Source organism: Amblyomma mixtum, chromosome 1 (genome assembly GCF_055824585.1).
Source record: "Amblyomma mixtum isolate Tamu chromosome 1, ASM5582458v1, whole genome shotgun sequence".
NCBI classification, from domain to species: Eukaryota; Metazoa; Arthropoda; class Arachnida; order Ixodida; family Ixodidae; genus Amblyomma; species Amblyomma mixtum.
Genome location: NC_143012.1, coordinates 224,263,507 through 224,280,703, shown reverse-complemented (window position 1 = coordinate 224,280,703; position 17,197 = coordinate 224,263,507). Strand labels below are relative to the sequence as shown.

General features: G+C 46.7%; 1 protein-coding gene across 7 annotated transcripts in view; it reads right to left on the bottom strand.

The window, feature by feature from the left end:
• LOC149371046 (DNA damage-regulated autophagy modulator protein 1-like) overlaps nucleotides 1-17,197 on the bottom strand; it is a 98,761-nt gene that overhangs the window by 23,426 nt on the left and 58,138 nt on the right. Inside the window, exon 1 of one of the 7 annotated variants that reach the window (XM_089564440.1) lies at nucleotides 12,991-13,088. The exons of the other annotated variants lie outside the window; for them this stretch is intronic. Within the exon in view, the coding sequence (XP_089420566.1) occupies nucleotides 12,991-13,005 (15 nt within the window). The 5' untranslated portion in view covers nucleotides 13,006-13,088. Of the gene's footprint in view, nucleotides 1-12,990; nucleotides 13,089-17,197 lie in introns of those variants that run through there. 7 annotated transcript variants of the gene reach the window in all.

Sequence of the window (17,197 nt, the reverse complement as noted above, 5' to 3'; positions counted from 1 at the left end):
ATTACGCAGCGTAGTATAAGAGCCCACGTAAGCTTACGAAGGGTCGGCATCATGAAGATTTGCAGAAATAAAATGAGCTTCAGCCACCCTAAAACCAAAAAAAGATGCGATAATCGAGGTGCCTGATAATCAAGACGGATTCCTATAGGCGCGAACAGCTTCCTGCATTCGCTCTACAATGAGGAGACGCTGACCGCCACTTCCACAGCGCTGCACACTTTTAGCAAACCGGGAGGCGCAGACCTTCGATTATGGCGCGCTGGCTGGACAGGGCCAAGAGGCGCACGTTGCGCTTGCGTGAGCGTGACGCAAGCATCGTCGTCACAGTATGCATACACTGCGAGCGTGGTGCAATTACACGTGCGGCGGGCACAAAAATGCGAGTTTAACAAAGAACGCGACGTCCTTGCGAGCCAGCTGCTCATGGGGCGGCATGGCGCGGCTCAGGCCGATTTGAAAATCCGATGTGTATCTCGCGCACGCTAGACAGGCTAGGCTTGCCTCGGGGCACACGCACATTTAGGGGCAAAAGCGGCAGCGGCGGCGGCAGACATCGCTGCTGCTCCTTGGAAGTCTTTCCCTCAAGCGTGCACCCGCTATGAGTGCGCTGTGATAAACGGGTTCCTTGGCGCCGCGATCAAGTTTCGTGCGGCTAGGCACCCGCAGTACGAGGCCTAGAAGTACGGTTCGTTACTGAATTCGCGCGCACTGCTCGCCAAAAAAAAAAAAAAAGAAACACGTACGTACCATAAGCAAGGCTAACTACGCAGCCGGCTGCGTTCTGCATACGTCGATAGTGTGAAGGCGGCCGCATTTCATACTGCAAGCTGATATCTTGGGTCAAGGATAATCGCGAGCACGCACGGTTAATAGTGGCAGATAAGGAGATCTTGCTTTGCCCCCGGCGTCGGGGCGAAATCTGAAACACTGACATAAGCGCTTATCATTTGCAATGGAAGTATTGCTGTGGATGTCCAGAGAGGGAGGGGGGGGGGGGGGGGGGGGTGCGAGCAGGACATACGCCGATAGAAACAACCGAAACCGGAAGCACTAGGCTTCTCGTTGTGTGCGTCCTTTTTTGCAGCACACCTTTGAAGCGAAGATGAGCCAACCTGCTCAACAACAAATCCTTTTAATTAGCGCTGACACCAGTCGTAAAAAGTGATCAACGTGCAGCTGGTACACAGCTCACGCATAAATCATGTCCGATTACTCGCTACTGAATGCATGCGCCTAAAGGTGGCCAGTTGGAACGGTTTGTCTCGCGATGTTCTGCTGAGGAATCTATGAAACTAGCAGCTAGTTCTTGTGACAGGGCAATAATAACCACGTAAAATCTCCTTGCATCCTTTATGATACGTAACAACAAAAAGTTTCAAACGGATCGCGCTAAATTACTGTGCAAGCCTTTCATATCTTGTGACGGGACAGGGATCGACTGCCACGGCAAGGCACAGCTTGTCAACCAAAAAGCTCACTACCTCCCCGTAGCATTGTTTTATCCGGAAATATGCAAAGCACTTATTATCTTTCAATGCAACGCTTGCAAACGTAGCCTTCTCTTGATATGACATTCATTGTAGTTAACAATGCAGTCCAGAATAAAAATTTGATTGATTAGCAGCAATTTTTCTTTAAGTATCTAAGAATACCCACCGTACTAATAAGCACTGAGTTGATGAAAGCTGGAAATAGATTTCTGAATAGCGTTACCAATCGACGCTACAAGAGGCCGCAGCGGTGGCTCAGTGGTTGTGGCGCTCGGCTTCTGACTCGAAAGACGCGGCTTCGATCCCGGCCGCGGTGGTCGAATTTCTATGGAGGCGAAATTATAGAGGCCCGTGTGCTATGCGATATCAGTGCTCGTTAAAGAACCCCAGGTGGCCGAAACTTCCGGGGCCCTTCACTGCGGCGTCCTTCATAGCCTGAGTCGCTTTGGGTCGTTAAACCCCATAAACCAAACTTAACCAAACTGAAGCTACAAGAATTAGGCGACCGCGCAATGGAATGAAAAAGAAGGTGTGTAACTACGTCATCGCACCTGAAAGCTCTCGTACGTTTAACACATTGTAATATATTAGAGACGGAGAGCATTTTTCGATAGATAAAGACACTATGCTAAGCCGAAGCACAGAATAGATCTTGATGCTGCCGCTTTGGATAGCGCTGGGGTGCGTCGCTAAACTTAAATCACCTAAGAAAGTAGGAAACCATTTTCATTACAAGGGAATTTAAGAGTTTAAACGAAATGTATCGAAAGCTGAAAACTACATAGCAGCCTGCAGTGCGTAGAGGGGAAAAATTATTTACATGAAGGCTATGCAGCTTGAGGAAAATTTCGCCCAGTTTGAATACGAGACAAGCGAAGGCATGGAATGTAAGCATAAGGCGCTCATGCTGCAATAAGTGCGAAGATATGATTCTGACGCTTTTTCAATTTGAGGATAACTGAAGCAAACAGCGACGACAAGCTTGAACAATACGACCGCGTGATCGTACACTATCTGCGACTCCATGGACGTTAGCAACAATGCCAAGCTTACGCCATTGAGCTCGAGCGAAAGCTCACGATATTTAGGGCAACACATTGTCAGTACTCTGGAATTTATGCAGGTCTGTGCGTGCTCTTGCTTTCGAGAACATATTTTCATGTGTGTGTTTTATTTCGCAGTGCTGGAGAGTGTATTGCAAACCAGATAAGTAAGACAATGGTACAAGAAGAGCTTTGCTTATCGGTCCTGGTGACAAAGCGATTGCGGGTATCTGCGTGCATGTGTTGACCAGTGACGCACAGATGACGTGAAGGGGCCAGATTTAATGCGAGATAAGATAATGAAACCTGGAGAAACAAGAGGAAGCGAAGCAAGGGAAGAACGATGGACAAACTCATGAAGCGGCTATACCTGTCATGAAGCGATGATGAGAGACCTCCTACGAGGCTACGTAACTTTTCTTTTAATCCCTTAGATGCGCAATAGGGTGCTAAACACAGCACGCATTTCAATGTCTGCGGTGTAGGTCTCAAGACACGGAGGCGGGGCGCAAATTTTGATGTCAATGTTTTTCGAAAGCAGAACGTTCGAGCTTGAGTGTGAGTCACCACTTCGAGGAAGCCAGCGTTGGACGACTCAGTGGCTCTTACCGTGCGAAAATTGTGACCTAAACTGCTTCATAAAATTCGCGTTCCTCTTTCATAAATCTTTAATACTGCCTGTTTCGTTACCAGGCAATCAAACTGGTTGTTGTTTGTGAGTATCGCGCGAAATGACGTTCCTCGCGAAATGACGACATTTGACACATTCGGTACTTAAGCGCTGATTGAGAATTCATTTTCGCTAAGATACAGATATAATATGCTCCATGAATTGGAGGAGGGAAGGGGGGGGGGGGGCAGTCTTCTGAGGAGCTGTGTTGTGACAGCAACAATGAAGACCCATGCTGCATCTGCTTGCTAAAAAAGGACTATCCATACGGGCAGCTAAAGATGCAGATAGCACGGAGAAGACATTGCCAACATCTAACGACAATCGGAGTTCGTTTATTGTAACACTAGAAAAGAGAGCGCGAAACGGAGCTGAACAAACTCTTCTGGGAAAGTGACAATCTCGATTATGACCACAGGAAAGCATTCACATTAATACTGTCAAATACATTCTCGTTATCCAGATGCAAGCGGCAACTGTGTTTTAAGAACAACTGTTTCCAAGATTCTCGGAAAAATGCAGCCTTCCGAGTTGGTTTTTCCAGTTATCCGCGTTCCTTGCGCAAGACAGACCTTTAATAATTTTGTCATGAAGGGCTAAGCTGAAAATTAAACTACAAAAACAAAATAAGTTACGGGCCTCTCCGGCAAAGCAAATCATGCTAATTCGACACGGACTGCAAGAAATTTTCCGCTAATATCACACTTGAAGCTACCCACTTAATTATTTCGAAAAATTCATTTTTAATTTATTTTATTTTTCTATTGAGAAACTTAAGGGCCCTCTGTTAAACACTTTTGGAAGAGCTTGACATGGCCGAGCAACCCGATCACTAGGCAGGCAACTCAACCAGATGCACAGCAAAGAAAACAACTGCGTGACATCGCCTGCAATTTTTCAGTTCGCTCAATACAAACACTTCTACTTGGGTGGATGCCAATGAGTAATTACTCCCTTATTAGCAGAGGATAATATAACACTGTATCTGAATTAAAAAAAAATGAAACGGGTATAGTTTAGTTGTCAGATAAAAGTAGACTTTTTCTTGTAATCTGGCTGAAACTTTAAACATTCTTCTCATCTCTCTCGATATTTACAAACTGACAACCAGCATCTTTCAGTGTCACTTTTTGTGCCATTTTGTATTTATTAAGCTCTGAGATAGATTATGTCAATTATAATGGAATGTGCAAGTTGGTAATTACTGCGAAAGCTTCGAATTGACGATGCTTTGGCACCGCGACTGTTTTGAGGTGTGTTGGTCCGGCATTAAACATGAGATATCTTTCAAGAACGTTCTAAAGCCCCCAGAGCAGAAATAAAAGCAGCATAGTATTTGAGAATGAGTGGTGAAGGTTAAGCAGGTTGTACTTTTTTAAATGCGGGTTTCGCTGAAGAAGAATAATCCATGTTTGCGTTTTGAATTCTTCCGATGCGTTACTGACGGAGACAAGCTATACTGAACTTCGCATTGCTCCACGCGCAGAAAGTATTTAGGCAGAAGTGAGCGTTCTTGTAAGTGTGAGATGCTCGTCATTAAGCGTACATCTGACGACTCCGGGTCCGAAAGATTCCTATCATCAAAGTGCAGCAAATAAAGACTAATGCAACACCGCCATTATGTCCATGAGCTCTCAGCTTTGCTCCGCGTGGCACTGAACAGCGCCAAAAAGCAGTATGCAGGGCACACTTCCTTCTGCGTTTCACAAAAGCGGGCTCCCTCTAAATCCCGTTTTCAAGAACAGATTCTTAACGTAAATTATGCCAAGTAACTGCTATTAAAGTGGGAGCAGCAACTAAAAAATATTAGGCATGGAATCAACATGCATCAGCTAGAATGCACGAAGTTGGGCCTCGAACCATGGCCTCTGGCGCATGTGGCATTAAGGGGGAGCAGCGCGACACAAGTTAGACTGAAATGATAGCTTCATAGCCTGCAGGGGAGAAGTCAAAGGAGTACTTTTGCTTTGACGACACGTATACGAAATGCAGGCGCGGACGCCGACATAAGCAATCTTTCCTGAACAATCCATGCCTTATTCATATTCAATTCATAAATGCAAAAGCAAGCAGCAAGAAACCTCAAATAGTCGCTAAATACGGACTGCGAAAGAAAGCAACCAGGGTGGCTAGAAAAACTAGCCACCCTGTGTACGATATGCCATGTGACCTCGAGCGTACCACGAGCTCGGAAGAACGCTAACGTTGTCTTAATTCATAAGAAAGGAGACGTCAAGGACTTGAAGAATTCAAGAACGATCAGCTCACCGTACGTTGCCTACAAGGTATTTACTAAGGCAATCGCTAACAGAGTCAGGACAACCTTAGACTTGAATCAACCAAATGATCAGGCAGGCTTTCGTAAAGGATGCTCGACAGTACACCATATTCACGCTATCAGTCAGGTGATAGAAAAATGCGTAGAATGAAACCAACCCCTGTATATAGCCTTCATTGATTACGAGAAAGCATTTTACCCACCGCGGTGGCTCAGTGGCAAGGCGCTCGTCTACCGAGCCGGACTACCCGGGTTCGAGCCCGACCGCGGCGGCCGCGTTTCGATGGAGGCGAAAACGCAAGAGGCGCCCGTGTGCTGTGCGATGTCAGTGCACGGTAAAGATCCCTAGGTGGTCGAAATTATTCCGGAGACCTCGACTACGGCACCTCTTCCTCTCTTTATTCTTTCACTCCCACCTTCCTCCCTTCCCTTACTGCGCGCTTCAGGTGTCCGCCCAGATATGTGAGACAGATACTGCGCCATTCCTTTCCTCAAAAACCAACCAACCAACCGACCATTTGACTCAATGCAAACCTCAGCTGTCATGCAGGCATTGCGGAATCAGGGTGTAGACGAGTGTTATGTGAAAATATTGGAAGATATTTATAACGAATGCACAGCTATCATAGTCCTCCATAAAGTCAGCAATAAGATTCCAATAAGGAAAGTGTCAGGCAGGGAGACACAATCTCGCCAATCTTATTCACCGCCTTTTTACAGGAAGTATTCCGGGGCCTGAAACGGGAACAGTGTAGATACGAGTTAATAGAGAATGCCTAAGTAATTTGCGATTCGCTGATGACATTGCCTTGCTAAGCCACTGAGGACATGAACTGCAAATCATGATTAATGAGTTAGACAGGCAGACCAGAACGGTGGGGCTAACAATTGACGTGCAGAAAACCAAAGTAATGTTGAATAGCATATCAAGGGAACAGCGGTTCGCAATTGGTAGCGTGGCGCTGGAATTAAGATAATATGTCTGCTTGGGTAGGGCCCGCTGATCCGAATCATGAGATGGAAATAACTAGAAGAATAAGAATGGGGTGGAGCGCATATGACAGGCCCTCTCAGATCATGAATGGCAGCTTACCAATATCCCTCAAGAGAAAAGTACACAACACCTGTATCTTACCGGTACTCGCCTATGGGGCAGAAACGTGGAGGCTAACAAAGACGGCTCAGCTTAAGTTAAGGACAAGCAGCGAGGTATGGAAAGAAAAATGACAGGTGTAACGTTAAGGGATCCGAAGCGGGCGGAGCGGGTGAGGGAACAAACGCGGGTTAATGATACTCTAGTCGAAATCAAGAGGAAGAAATGGGCTTGGGCAGGGCATGTAATGCGAAGGCAAGATAACCGCTGGTCCTAAGGGTAACGGAGTGGGTTCCAAGAGAAGGCAAGCGTAGCAGGGGGCGGCAGAAAGTTAGGTGGGTGGATGAGATTAAGAAGTTTGCGGGGATACGGGGGCCACAACTCGCAAAGGACAGGGTTAATTCGAGAGACATGGGAGAGGCCTTTGCACTGCAGTGGGCGTGGTCAGGCTAATGATGATGATGAAGAGATAATGCGCTATTGAAAGGCTCGCCGAGCGCGTACAAGTTGCCGTTGCGCTTGATCGTAATTATTCAGGCTTCCTCTGAGCAATGCGTAAATAATATGTTTGTGCTATCTTCCTGATAAATGTTCTCAGGACCACTTAATTGAAAGCACAGTCAATTCAATCACCTGTGAAAGCTGCAATCCACTGGAGTAACCCAGTATCGGACGGCACCGCTGCCAAAAACGGATAACTTGAATGGATGAAACCTGATAAACGCCTGGCGCAATTATCGTTGGTGGCGTCATGTAGAGCGAGCATAAAGAGAGACAAAAAAAAAACGGGGTCCCACCCCCAAAAGTATTGTCCTCTCTCGTGTCCCCCTCTTCCCCGCTTTTTTTCCCTATGAGGTTTTAGATTGTGGCCACTGGCACTGATAAGCACCGCCGGCATGTTTTCTACGAATGTCATCCGTTGTTGGCTCCAACAATAAAGAAGATATGGAAAGTAATGATACTGTACTGAGAAAGATGCGTGTACCTATGGGCTAGCATAACCAGAAGCCTTGACCTTTTCCGCGGCGGGAGAGACGTCGACAATTTCAAGTCCTCGGAGAAATATCAGTGTGAGAAGGATCGTTTACTCAGTGATAACCTTTGCGAGCAGTTCCGTGACGGCACTGCTTTGTGACAGCCCAGCTAGTCTACGTGCACGTTATCCGCGGGCAAACATGGCAGTCAGCAGAGGCATACAGTGAAAGCAAGAAAAAAAATGAAGGCAAGTCAATGCGTACAGGCCGTGTCAAAATGCACTCTTTCTGCGTCCGTTTACATTACCTGGCAAGAGCACAACACGCATTCTCCGCCGCGGCTGCATTTGCATCAGCCAAGCAACCAAGCGCAGCAGGTAGACGTAATCTATTACAGCACGTCGCTGGAGTGTTTAAGCTCGAGGCGACCAATCTTTCCGCGATTCACTGGGTACACACAGAACTGTTTTGAAGGAAAAAGGACGAAAACACTCAGAAGCACCATCGCTGACCGACGACCGGACGTCGCCGATTGATTCTCGCGTCTCCTTCATTTTTTTCTTCTCCGCGACACGGAAACTCGAGCGGCTACTTGGTGCGACGAGAAAGGTGCCGTGCTACGGCGACGCCTCCTTGCCGGGCGTCGAGGAAAATAAGGACACCTTTCTTGTCCAGGGCCGCTCTCGGCTCTTTTGTTTTCGGCGTATTTCATCGCGCACGAGGAAAAAATCGGAAGCCAGTCGAGGGCGTTTGGATCGAGCTTCGAGGGACGGCCTCTGGTGGCGCGAGTAGCGATGCGCGAACGGCACCTTTGTTGGGGGCGACCTTCGATGGGCCGCGTTCGCCTGCACTTCCCGGTGCTGCTACTGTTGCGTGCCAAATGACTGCGGGTGCACGAGCTTGATCGGTCCATGTCGCATATCCCTGATGAGACAGGGAGAGATGGTAGAACAACGGATATGAGCGTAGAAGAACAGGAACGTAAAGCGCTTCAGAGGTCGTGTAGTGTTCTTACCGTCGCTCCTGACGTAACAACAAGAAAAGGAAGGCAAATCAAGAAGTCGTATAAAGAGCATGGGCTGCTCTTAACGGTAATGTACGAACCAGAGCTCTAATGAGCATTTGTTCAGAGGCTTCCTGCGTGATCCCGTCATTGCACTTACGCGATGGCTGCATTTACCAGAAGTATAGGACGCCATTTGTTCTCTGAGAACTAGACAGTTATTCTAGACTGTTTTGGCCGGTGTTGAGTGGAAGGAATGAAGTAAACAACTTCAAAGAACTAAAGCGAAACATGGAGAAAAAGTTGTGATATTTGAAAATTTCTGAAACCACAATCAACAATACATCGCGTTCTTTTATTCAGGCCCTTTGCTTTCGTGTTACGTCCAAATGCACCATCGATAACAGTCCTAGCCTCCGTTCCTCGCCAGCCTATAACAAAGAAAACGCGTCGTCATCTTTCCCAGACAGCTTCGTCGGCTCTCAGCAAGCTTAGGTAATGCATGGCGTTCGTCTGAGCCTCATAAATCCAGGAAGCGGGCCGTTTCTCATCATTTAATCGAGCACGGCAATCCTACACTGAACACTCTTTATGGAGTACTTGTCATAATAACCCGCGAAGGCTGATTAGAGTTTCTTTAAATTTAGGTGTTCTTCCTAGCAACCAAAATAACTTCTCGCTATCAGTCCCAAGACATTTCACACATATCAGGCAGAATTCAAGAGGTGTGGGTAAGCATGAGAAACTGAAAACTCTGAAGGAATCAAAACAGCTACACTACATTTGAAATGTATCACAGATAAAACGTCAATATGTAATAAGCTCAGAGACACGATTAGAGCTGAGTCATACTATTTACAACTGTCAGGAAGAAAATGATGACTACTTTAACAGGTATATAGCGAAAGTCATCGCTTTTATTGTTGAACCGCTCCGTGTTACAGCTGAATTCATGTATCTAAGTTTATTACCCGCAAGTTTCTTTTGTTCTCAACACGAGAGGTAGCCCAGGACACCAAGGTCATCGAGTGTTTCCGATCGTGGTGTGAATCCCACCGCTGCACAGTGCCCAGCGGGTCTACAGTTCTCATAAAAAGTCATCCGTGAGCGTCACACAGTGCGCGACAGGATCTGCCACTAGATCTGAGTGGCTGTGTACGGTTGACCACTGGCTTTACCTTTTCTTGCATCAAGGTGACGGACCTATCAGACTAGCTAAAACCCCAGTCATGTTGCCGCTGTCCAGTAGGAGGCTGCTTGCGATTGCTCAATGCAAAAAGCGAGGCAAATAGCAGAAGACCGGTTTGGCGCCGTGCACAACCTGTGCGACCGATAGCGATTCCGGTCATACGGCAGCGACACGCGATCAAGGCGGACATCACTGCGGGGCACTGTTTTACTCTGTCAAAGGACTTCTCGGCGTGGAGGACCTTGCACTGCCTTCCGACGTTTACGTGCCACCTCTGTGACGTTGTAGACATTAAGTTGATTGCATCATTAACTCAATTGCGAAGCGCCCTGTCGTTGTTTTCGTTGTCACACAGAGTCAGGTGATGCATTTTTCGTTCAAGAACAACAACTCTTGGTAAAGGTCCTACCAAAATGTGTCGCAAGCGAATTCATCCAAACCTCTCGACTGAATTACGGCATGAAGAGACTGCTTGCCTTGCACGACACTGACAGCATGACTGAGCAATAAGGCGAAAGGAAAAATTCCACGGGGTTCACTGCAGCCGAACTGCTTAAAACTGCTTATACGTAAATAAGGTAGCACGTATGCCACACACAGCAAAGAGTGAAGCGCACCGAACAGCACAAGAAATTTTTTAAAGCAAAAATTCTAGATTTTCTCTATCTGTGAACAGACGGGCTCTCGTGGAGTTACTCGAGTGAAAACACTAGTATCCACCAGAGGGTGGACGTCCAGGAATAGTGGGTAAGCCCTCACACTTGTCCTTCACGTACGGCGTGCTCTTCAGCCGTGTCGGCTCTTCGCCTTTCCAGACGGATGATATTCCTGCGCTGTGCGGTATAGCTTGCCTTGGATCCCGTTTTTATTTAATGCTTATTCCACTAGGTCTGCTTACTTCTCCCCTGGTTCCGTGCAGTCAAGGATAGATGTCTGTGATGCGTGTCGCTGCGTGTCGCTGCAGTCATGATGCAAGTTTTGTCTGCGAGGCGGGCGATGTAAACAATTCTTTTCTTTAGTTTTAGCAGCTTCATGAGAGCATTTACTGCCTGAAACTGTGACAGGATTGAGAACGAACTTGAACCGCCCAATGCTGTCTGTGAGACTATCACGCAGACTCACAAGTGAAGGGAAGTAGTCATGTAAAGTACATAGTTAACCGCTGAAAAAGTGCGCTTAATTCAGTAAGGTCTATATTCTTCGTACAGTCGTGGGTGATATGAAATGGAACAGAAGCTGAGCATTCATTTAGTGGTTAGCGCATAATTATGTGTGACAAGCGAAGTTTTCTTCTGTGTTCTAATTTTTTTCTCGTTGGTGTACAAAATCCAAAAGGCATTTTAAAATTTAGTGGATTAATAACCACAAAATTCATAATTTTTTGAAGAACTCGTTCCCTTTCATTATACATGTGCGGGGAGAGTACAGTGGCACTTGATACCCTTGAAACTAATGACTTTTCTCGCAAAATTATGGTGCACATACGGACTAACTGATACACCTATATAGCCTCGAATGTAGTCGACCTAAAATTGTCCATATCAATTTGTTGCTAAGTAGAGATGCTACACAAACTGTTGCTGCTGATGCCGAAATACATCCGGAAAAAGTTCTGCATGCCAAGTTATTCACGCTGGAACAAGTTCATTTTCCTAAACAATTCATTTCTTACTTTACCTTAGGCTTGCGCAGCCCCAAAATACCTGACACCTAGAAATGTTCATACCGATCTATTTTGTCAACCGGGCGCGCACCTACTCTGCCCAAGATGCTGTATCGCCTTCTTGGAAGCAATTAATATGCGATGCTGAAAATAAAAACACCAGTTTACTTCGTATAGCTGTCAGTTTTAGGTCGAAAACATACTCCGAACTACTGCTTCAGCTCAGATTCCCAAACACACCTTCTACATCCCGTAGCTAACCACGAGAGAAACGACGCGGTAAACACGTCACTGTATCACATAATAATATGCGCGAGTGTGGCTTCAAAATACGCACTGAAGAAAATATCCTTCATGCAACAGCGCTGCCTCACTAAAGCCGCGTCATGAACACGGAATTTAAATTTGGGTCCAGCTTAACCAAAGGCTGAACTCAATAACGTGTCCGCACCCACAAGGATAGTCTGGCGGCCTGTGCCTTGGCAGTAGCATCGTACGCTGTCTTAACGTTATATATACCAGGTGTCCCAGCTAGATGTAACCAAGCTTTTAAACAACACGGGGTGTCCTAGCCGTCTGAAACCAAATGAGGGTTGTTCAGAGTCGCGTGACCTAGTCTGCAGTATTTTTTTCGTTCCTCGAGGTTGACTAATTAGTCAAGCTTAATTGGTCAACTAACATTTTAATTATTGACTTGAGGAACAAAGTGTCAATGGAAAAGTTGTAGATCGCTTTGAGAAACAGCTTACGGAGACATTTGCAGCAAAGTAATATTTACGTAAAGTAGGTTTTTTACCAGCCTTTAACCATAACCAGCACAATAAGAAAAAGCTTCCACATGACAAGTGTGCCACTTCGACGTCCCGAGACGAGCCTTAAAGAATAAAATCCATTCTTTCTGTAGTCCTCTCCTCGATGAGACTTTGGGTGCACATTGGGGCAGAGTAGTGAGTGAGCAGCTGGTCACGTGATAACTTTCTTTCAAGGCCAATAAATGAAGCTACGTAAATCGTAACTTGACGGAAATAGCACTAGTAGCGGTTTCTCGAGGCGATCTAAAACTTTTGCATTGACACTTCCTTCCTGAAGTTAATAATTAAAAAGTTAGCTAATTATACTTAACTAATTAATTAACTTTGAAGAGCGAAAAAATACTCAAGGCTAGGTCACGCGACTATGAACAACCCTCAGCTGGTGTCTCTGGACTAGGACAATTCGCCTTCTTTAAAAGTTTGGTTACATTTAGCTGGGACACCCGGTATATATCACACATCTTAACCAGTGTGCAGGCACCGACCATAACAAGCCCTGGCTACTGAAACGCAGCTTTATGACTTCAGGCCCTTGTTTACATGGCTCCCTTATCTAATACACAGTTCTCCACTGAAGTCCAGCTTTAAACTATGCGTCTGCAGCTCTACCTAGCACAGTTATGCAGTGTAAGACAGCTCTAACTTAGCAAGGTTTTAGTGAGAAACGGCATAGGCGCCTATGTTCTTGTTTTCGCCGTATCACTCGCGCCCAACCCCGAACGGGACTAACGCCAAGTCCAAGCGCTGCCTCGGGCGAACCGAAGCAGCCGCTTACCTGCTCGTCCAGCATTGAAGAAAATAGCCGGGCGCACTCTACGAGGAAGTGAGACGGCGCCGAGGGGCTTGTGGCGTGTGGCAGCGCGGTTGCTAAGGATTCCTATATAGGTATTCACGGCTCGTCGCGAGTGTGCAACACGTCATTGTCACTACCCTCCTCCCCTCCCTCGTTTGGTGGCGGCTTAACGTATAGCTCTCAACCTCCTCACCTGCCAGCTTATCCAGCTTACTCCGGGCCGACTGAAAAAAAGGTTTTGAGAACTTTATACGTCTACATGACGAAATAAAGCGAGAAGCATCAGTATAAGTTGATGAGCGGAGGAACATGTGCGTTTAATTAATGTCGCGCAACTCTTAACGAAGCGTTCAGATTTGTACCAGTTACTTAAATCTGTACGTAATGGAAAGCAGTTCAAGTGCAAGAAAAGCGCAACATGTGCAAAGCGGTGCTGCTGTTTGGGGATAGAAAAACACAAAAATCATTCTAACGCTGCAAAATATGTCTTCGTGTGCCAGCAACGAGCAAAAAAAAAATGTAAGCTATGCCAAAATAAAGCAGCCATCTGCCTGCCATGAATGCTTGCGTTCCCATTAAATCACTTCACGTATTTTGATGTTTTCTTTTCGCGGCAGACCTCAGGGCCGTACAAGGACGTCAAGGATCTATAGGCGATTCGCTGCGCTGGACCAATTTCCATAGTGCAATGAACGGTAAAGTTTTTTTTTGTGTGGAATTAAAATATAATAGCGTTAGAGGAAAACGAATTTTCTTTAATGCTAAAAAACGGCTTGCGTATTGATACGCGAGATTCGTTCTCATAGGTTATCTGGCCACATCGCTTTACATGATGAAAAATGCAAATAAATAAATGTTTTAAGGAAAAGACATATGCAACATATGCAAGACATATGTGGTTGTCGTTTTTTGCGCTGTCTTCCTACCAACTATGAATAACTAACTAGCCCAGCACCCTGTTTTATTGAACGGCATATGCAACAAACGCTAATTTCTCAGAAAAGTGAACTTGCATGTGCCGCCGCAGAGCACAGCGCCCACTGTCAACGAAAAAAAAAAAGAAACCTTGATCTGATGGAGAGCATCAGTGGAAAGTGAAAGTTGGTTAGAACAGTTGAAACTTGGTTCCGGAGCAAGAACTACTCGTCTGATACATAGACCTCTTTTAATCTCAGAATCATGACTAAAAGCATACGATGAGCTACAAGTGCCAAACCATGCACTCCGTTACAGCCTATCATCAAACCACTCGCGCCAAGTTCTACTGGGAATACATGGTATTTACACAGATACAACCTTGGAGTACGAACGGGATCTCGACGGCTTGGCAGTGTTGTTTTGCATGCAGCCGCCAAGCAAGATAAAACAACCCAAGTATGATCAGCAGCCGGCCACCCTCGCGACTGCGTGCACGCTGGGAACTTTCCAAGAGTAATTTACGCACGCACCCGTAGACTCTCTCCCTTGCCTTTTTGCTGCTCAGCATTCTGCATGCGCGGACCTAGACCTACATATTCGGAAAAGCGGAAAAAAAATGCTCGCGCTGAGCAGCGTTATAGCCCAGAGCACTTTGATCAGGGGAGAACTAATGTCCAGTGCACCGGTGCAAAGTGAAAAAAAAAAGGATAATAATTAAATTGTGAAACACGAATATTTTCCACGTTTGTTATTCTTTTCTTCAATAAAAATGCCTTTCTGGAATGTTTTTTCCCAACCAAGTAGCAAGCATCAACTGTCAACGATTATTAATTTAAGCCTGGACAAAAGAGACATCAGAATAAAAATTGCGCATTCTTTGATGGTTCAACCCAACCTCATACACCGCATTCGGGTTAGGGCCTTTTGATACAATAAAAGTGACCTAAACTGAACAGAACTGATAGTGACTACTGCTTTTAGCCGTCGTTTGCCCGAAAGGGAGAGCGGAATGTTTACCTCGGAATCATTGAAAGAGAAAAAGAATGCTTGCGCTCTTTAATTTAAAAAAATAACTTGTGACATGTAAAATGCATAAATATGCCATCTTCCACTCGTCACCTTTATGTTTCATTGTTTTCTAACCGTTTACGGTGTTCCTACTACTAGAATTCACTCTCACGTATCGCGAACTTCATGTTGGCAAGTGCACCGTATTCCAAAATGTTCACGGCGGCATTAGTTTTCCTTTCTTCACTCTGTTTATTCCCCTTTCAACGTGTGGGGTAGCCAATCAGTCCTTGCGCCTGATTAACCTCCCTGCACTCCTTCTTCTGTGTTTGCTCTTCAAGACAGGAGCAGTGACCTGTAACCCAAAATTTATCCATTCTTTTCAAACTTTTCCAACAGCTGTTTGGTAATAAAATAGAAAAAGAGACTAAACAACCTAGGCGAAGTAGTTCAGTAGGTGTGTACCGGCGCAGTTCTTAGTTCCCCGAGCAACGCGACGTCATAAAACATTGTTATTTATGGGCGACCGTATATGCAAGGTCGGAACTTTCCAATAGCCCAGATGATCGCCAAGCACGCTTTTTCCGTCACGGAATAATTCTTCTCGGCTTTGGTCAAAGTGCAGCTGGCATACGGGACATGTTCAGGGAAGCCAGGTTTCCTTTGGGCAAGAACAGCGCCGAGGCCCACGCCGCTGATATCAGCGTGATTTTCTGTGCGTTGACTGGGGTCAAAATGGCTAAGGATCGGTGGGGACAGCAGAAGGCGTCGAAGCGTGGAGAAGGCAGCATCACAAACAGGTGTCCAAGAAGAAAGGCTGGGGTCGCGGGCAAGCAGCTCAGTAAGAAGGGACAGGATGGAAGCGAAATTCTGGACGAAGCGGCGGAACAGCATAGGCCTATAAAGATACGCAGCTCTTTAAAGGAAGTGGGTCGTGAGAACTCGGCGACTGCATGCAGTTTTGCAGGATCGGGAAGAACGCCTGCTTTGTAGACGACGTGACCCAAGATGGTAAGCCGCCGGGCAGCGAAGCAGCACTTTTTCAGGTTCAGTTGCAGGCCGGCGTCGCTCAGACACTGCAAGACGCACTCGAGGCGGACCAGGTGGGACGAAAAGTGTTTAGAAAAGACGACGACATCGTAAAGGAAACACACACACGGGTGCCACTTTAGTCCGTGGAGAACTGTGTCCATCATGCGCTCGAATGTGGCCGGCGCATTGCACAAGGCGAACAGCATGACGTTAAATTCGTAGAGGTCGTCGGGCGTGACGAAAGCCATTTTCTGCTGTTCAGCAGCTGCCATGGACACCTTCCAGTATCCGGAACGCAGGTCCAGCGAGGAAAAGAATTCCGCGCCTTGCAGGCAGTCGAGAGCATAGTCAATGCGGGGAAGCGGATACACATCCTTGTGTGTAATCTTGTTCAGGCGATGGTAATCAATACAGAAGCGGATGGATCCGTCCTTCTTCCGCACGAGAGCAAGAGGGGATGACGCCGCGCTGGAGCATATGTCATCCACTCCTTTGGTAATGACGTCACGTTCAGTGGGCGACACGCGATAGGGGCGCTGGCGCAAAGGGGCCTGCGTGCCGGTGTCGGTGCAATGAATGACGACGGACGTGTGGCCCAGTGATGTGTGCGGGAAGTCGGAGGACTGACGGAAACGCTGAAGTAATTCGACGAGCTGATCATGTTGCGCTGGCGAAAGGCTGGCATCAATAGAGCGCGAAAAAAAAAGAAAAGGAGTCTTGGCTTGGGGCAGCAGCAGGCGAATCGAGGGCAGCTATCTGAGGAGAGGTGAGGTCGTCAGAGACGGGGAATGTAGCAACGTGATCATGTTATTCGACATGTCCCGGACATTCACCACGGAGAAGCGTTGACGGGCAATAAAAAGTGTTCATGGCGTAAATTGCGCTGTGGCCACCGCAGATAGTCAGAACGGCGAGAGGAAGGAGTGGCGACGAGCAGCAGCACGAGTCGAATTGAAGAGTACAGTTGAATGAGACAAGCAAGCACATGAGAGGGACACCAGGGCGGCAGAAAAGGCAGGGATGTCAGTATCGGCAGCAACCACGATTTTACACGCACGGGCAGAAATATCGCAAAGGGGGGGCAAGCGCGTATACAGTTCAATGCTGGCACGGGCACAATCGATGATCGCATGGTGAAGGCTGAGTATGCCACAGCCAAGAATGCTGTCATGAGAACAGCGGGACAGCACGAGAAACTCGCCGACGTACAAAATGTCTCGTATAACGAGGC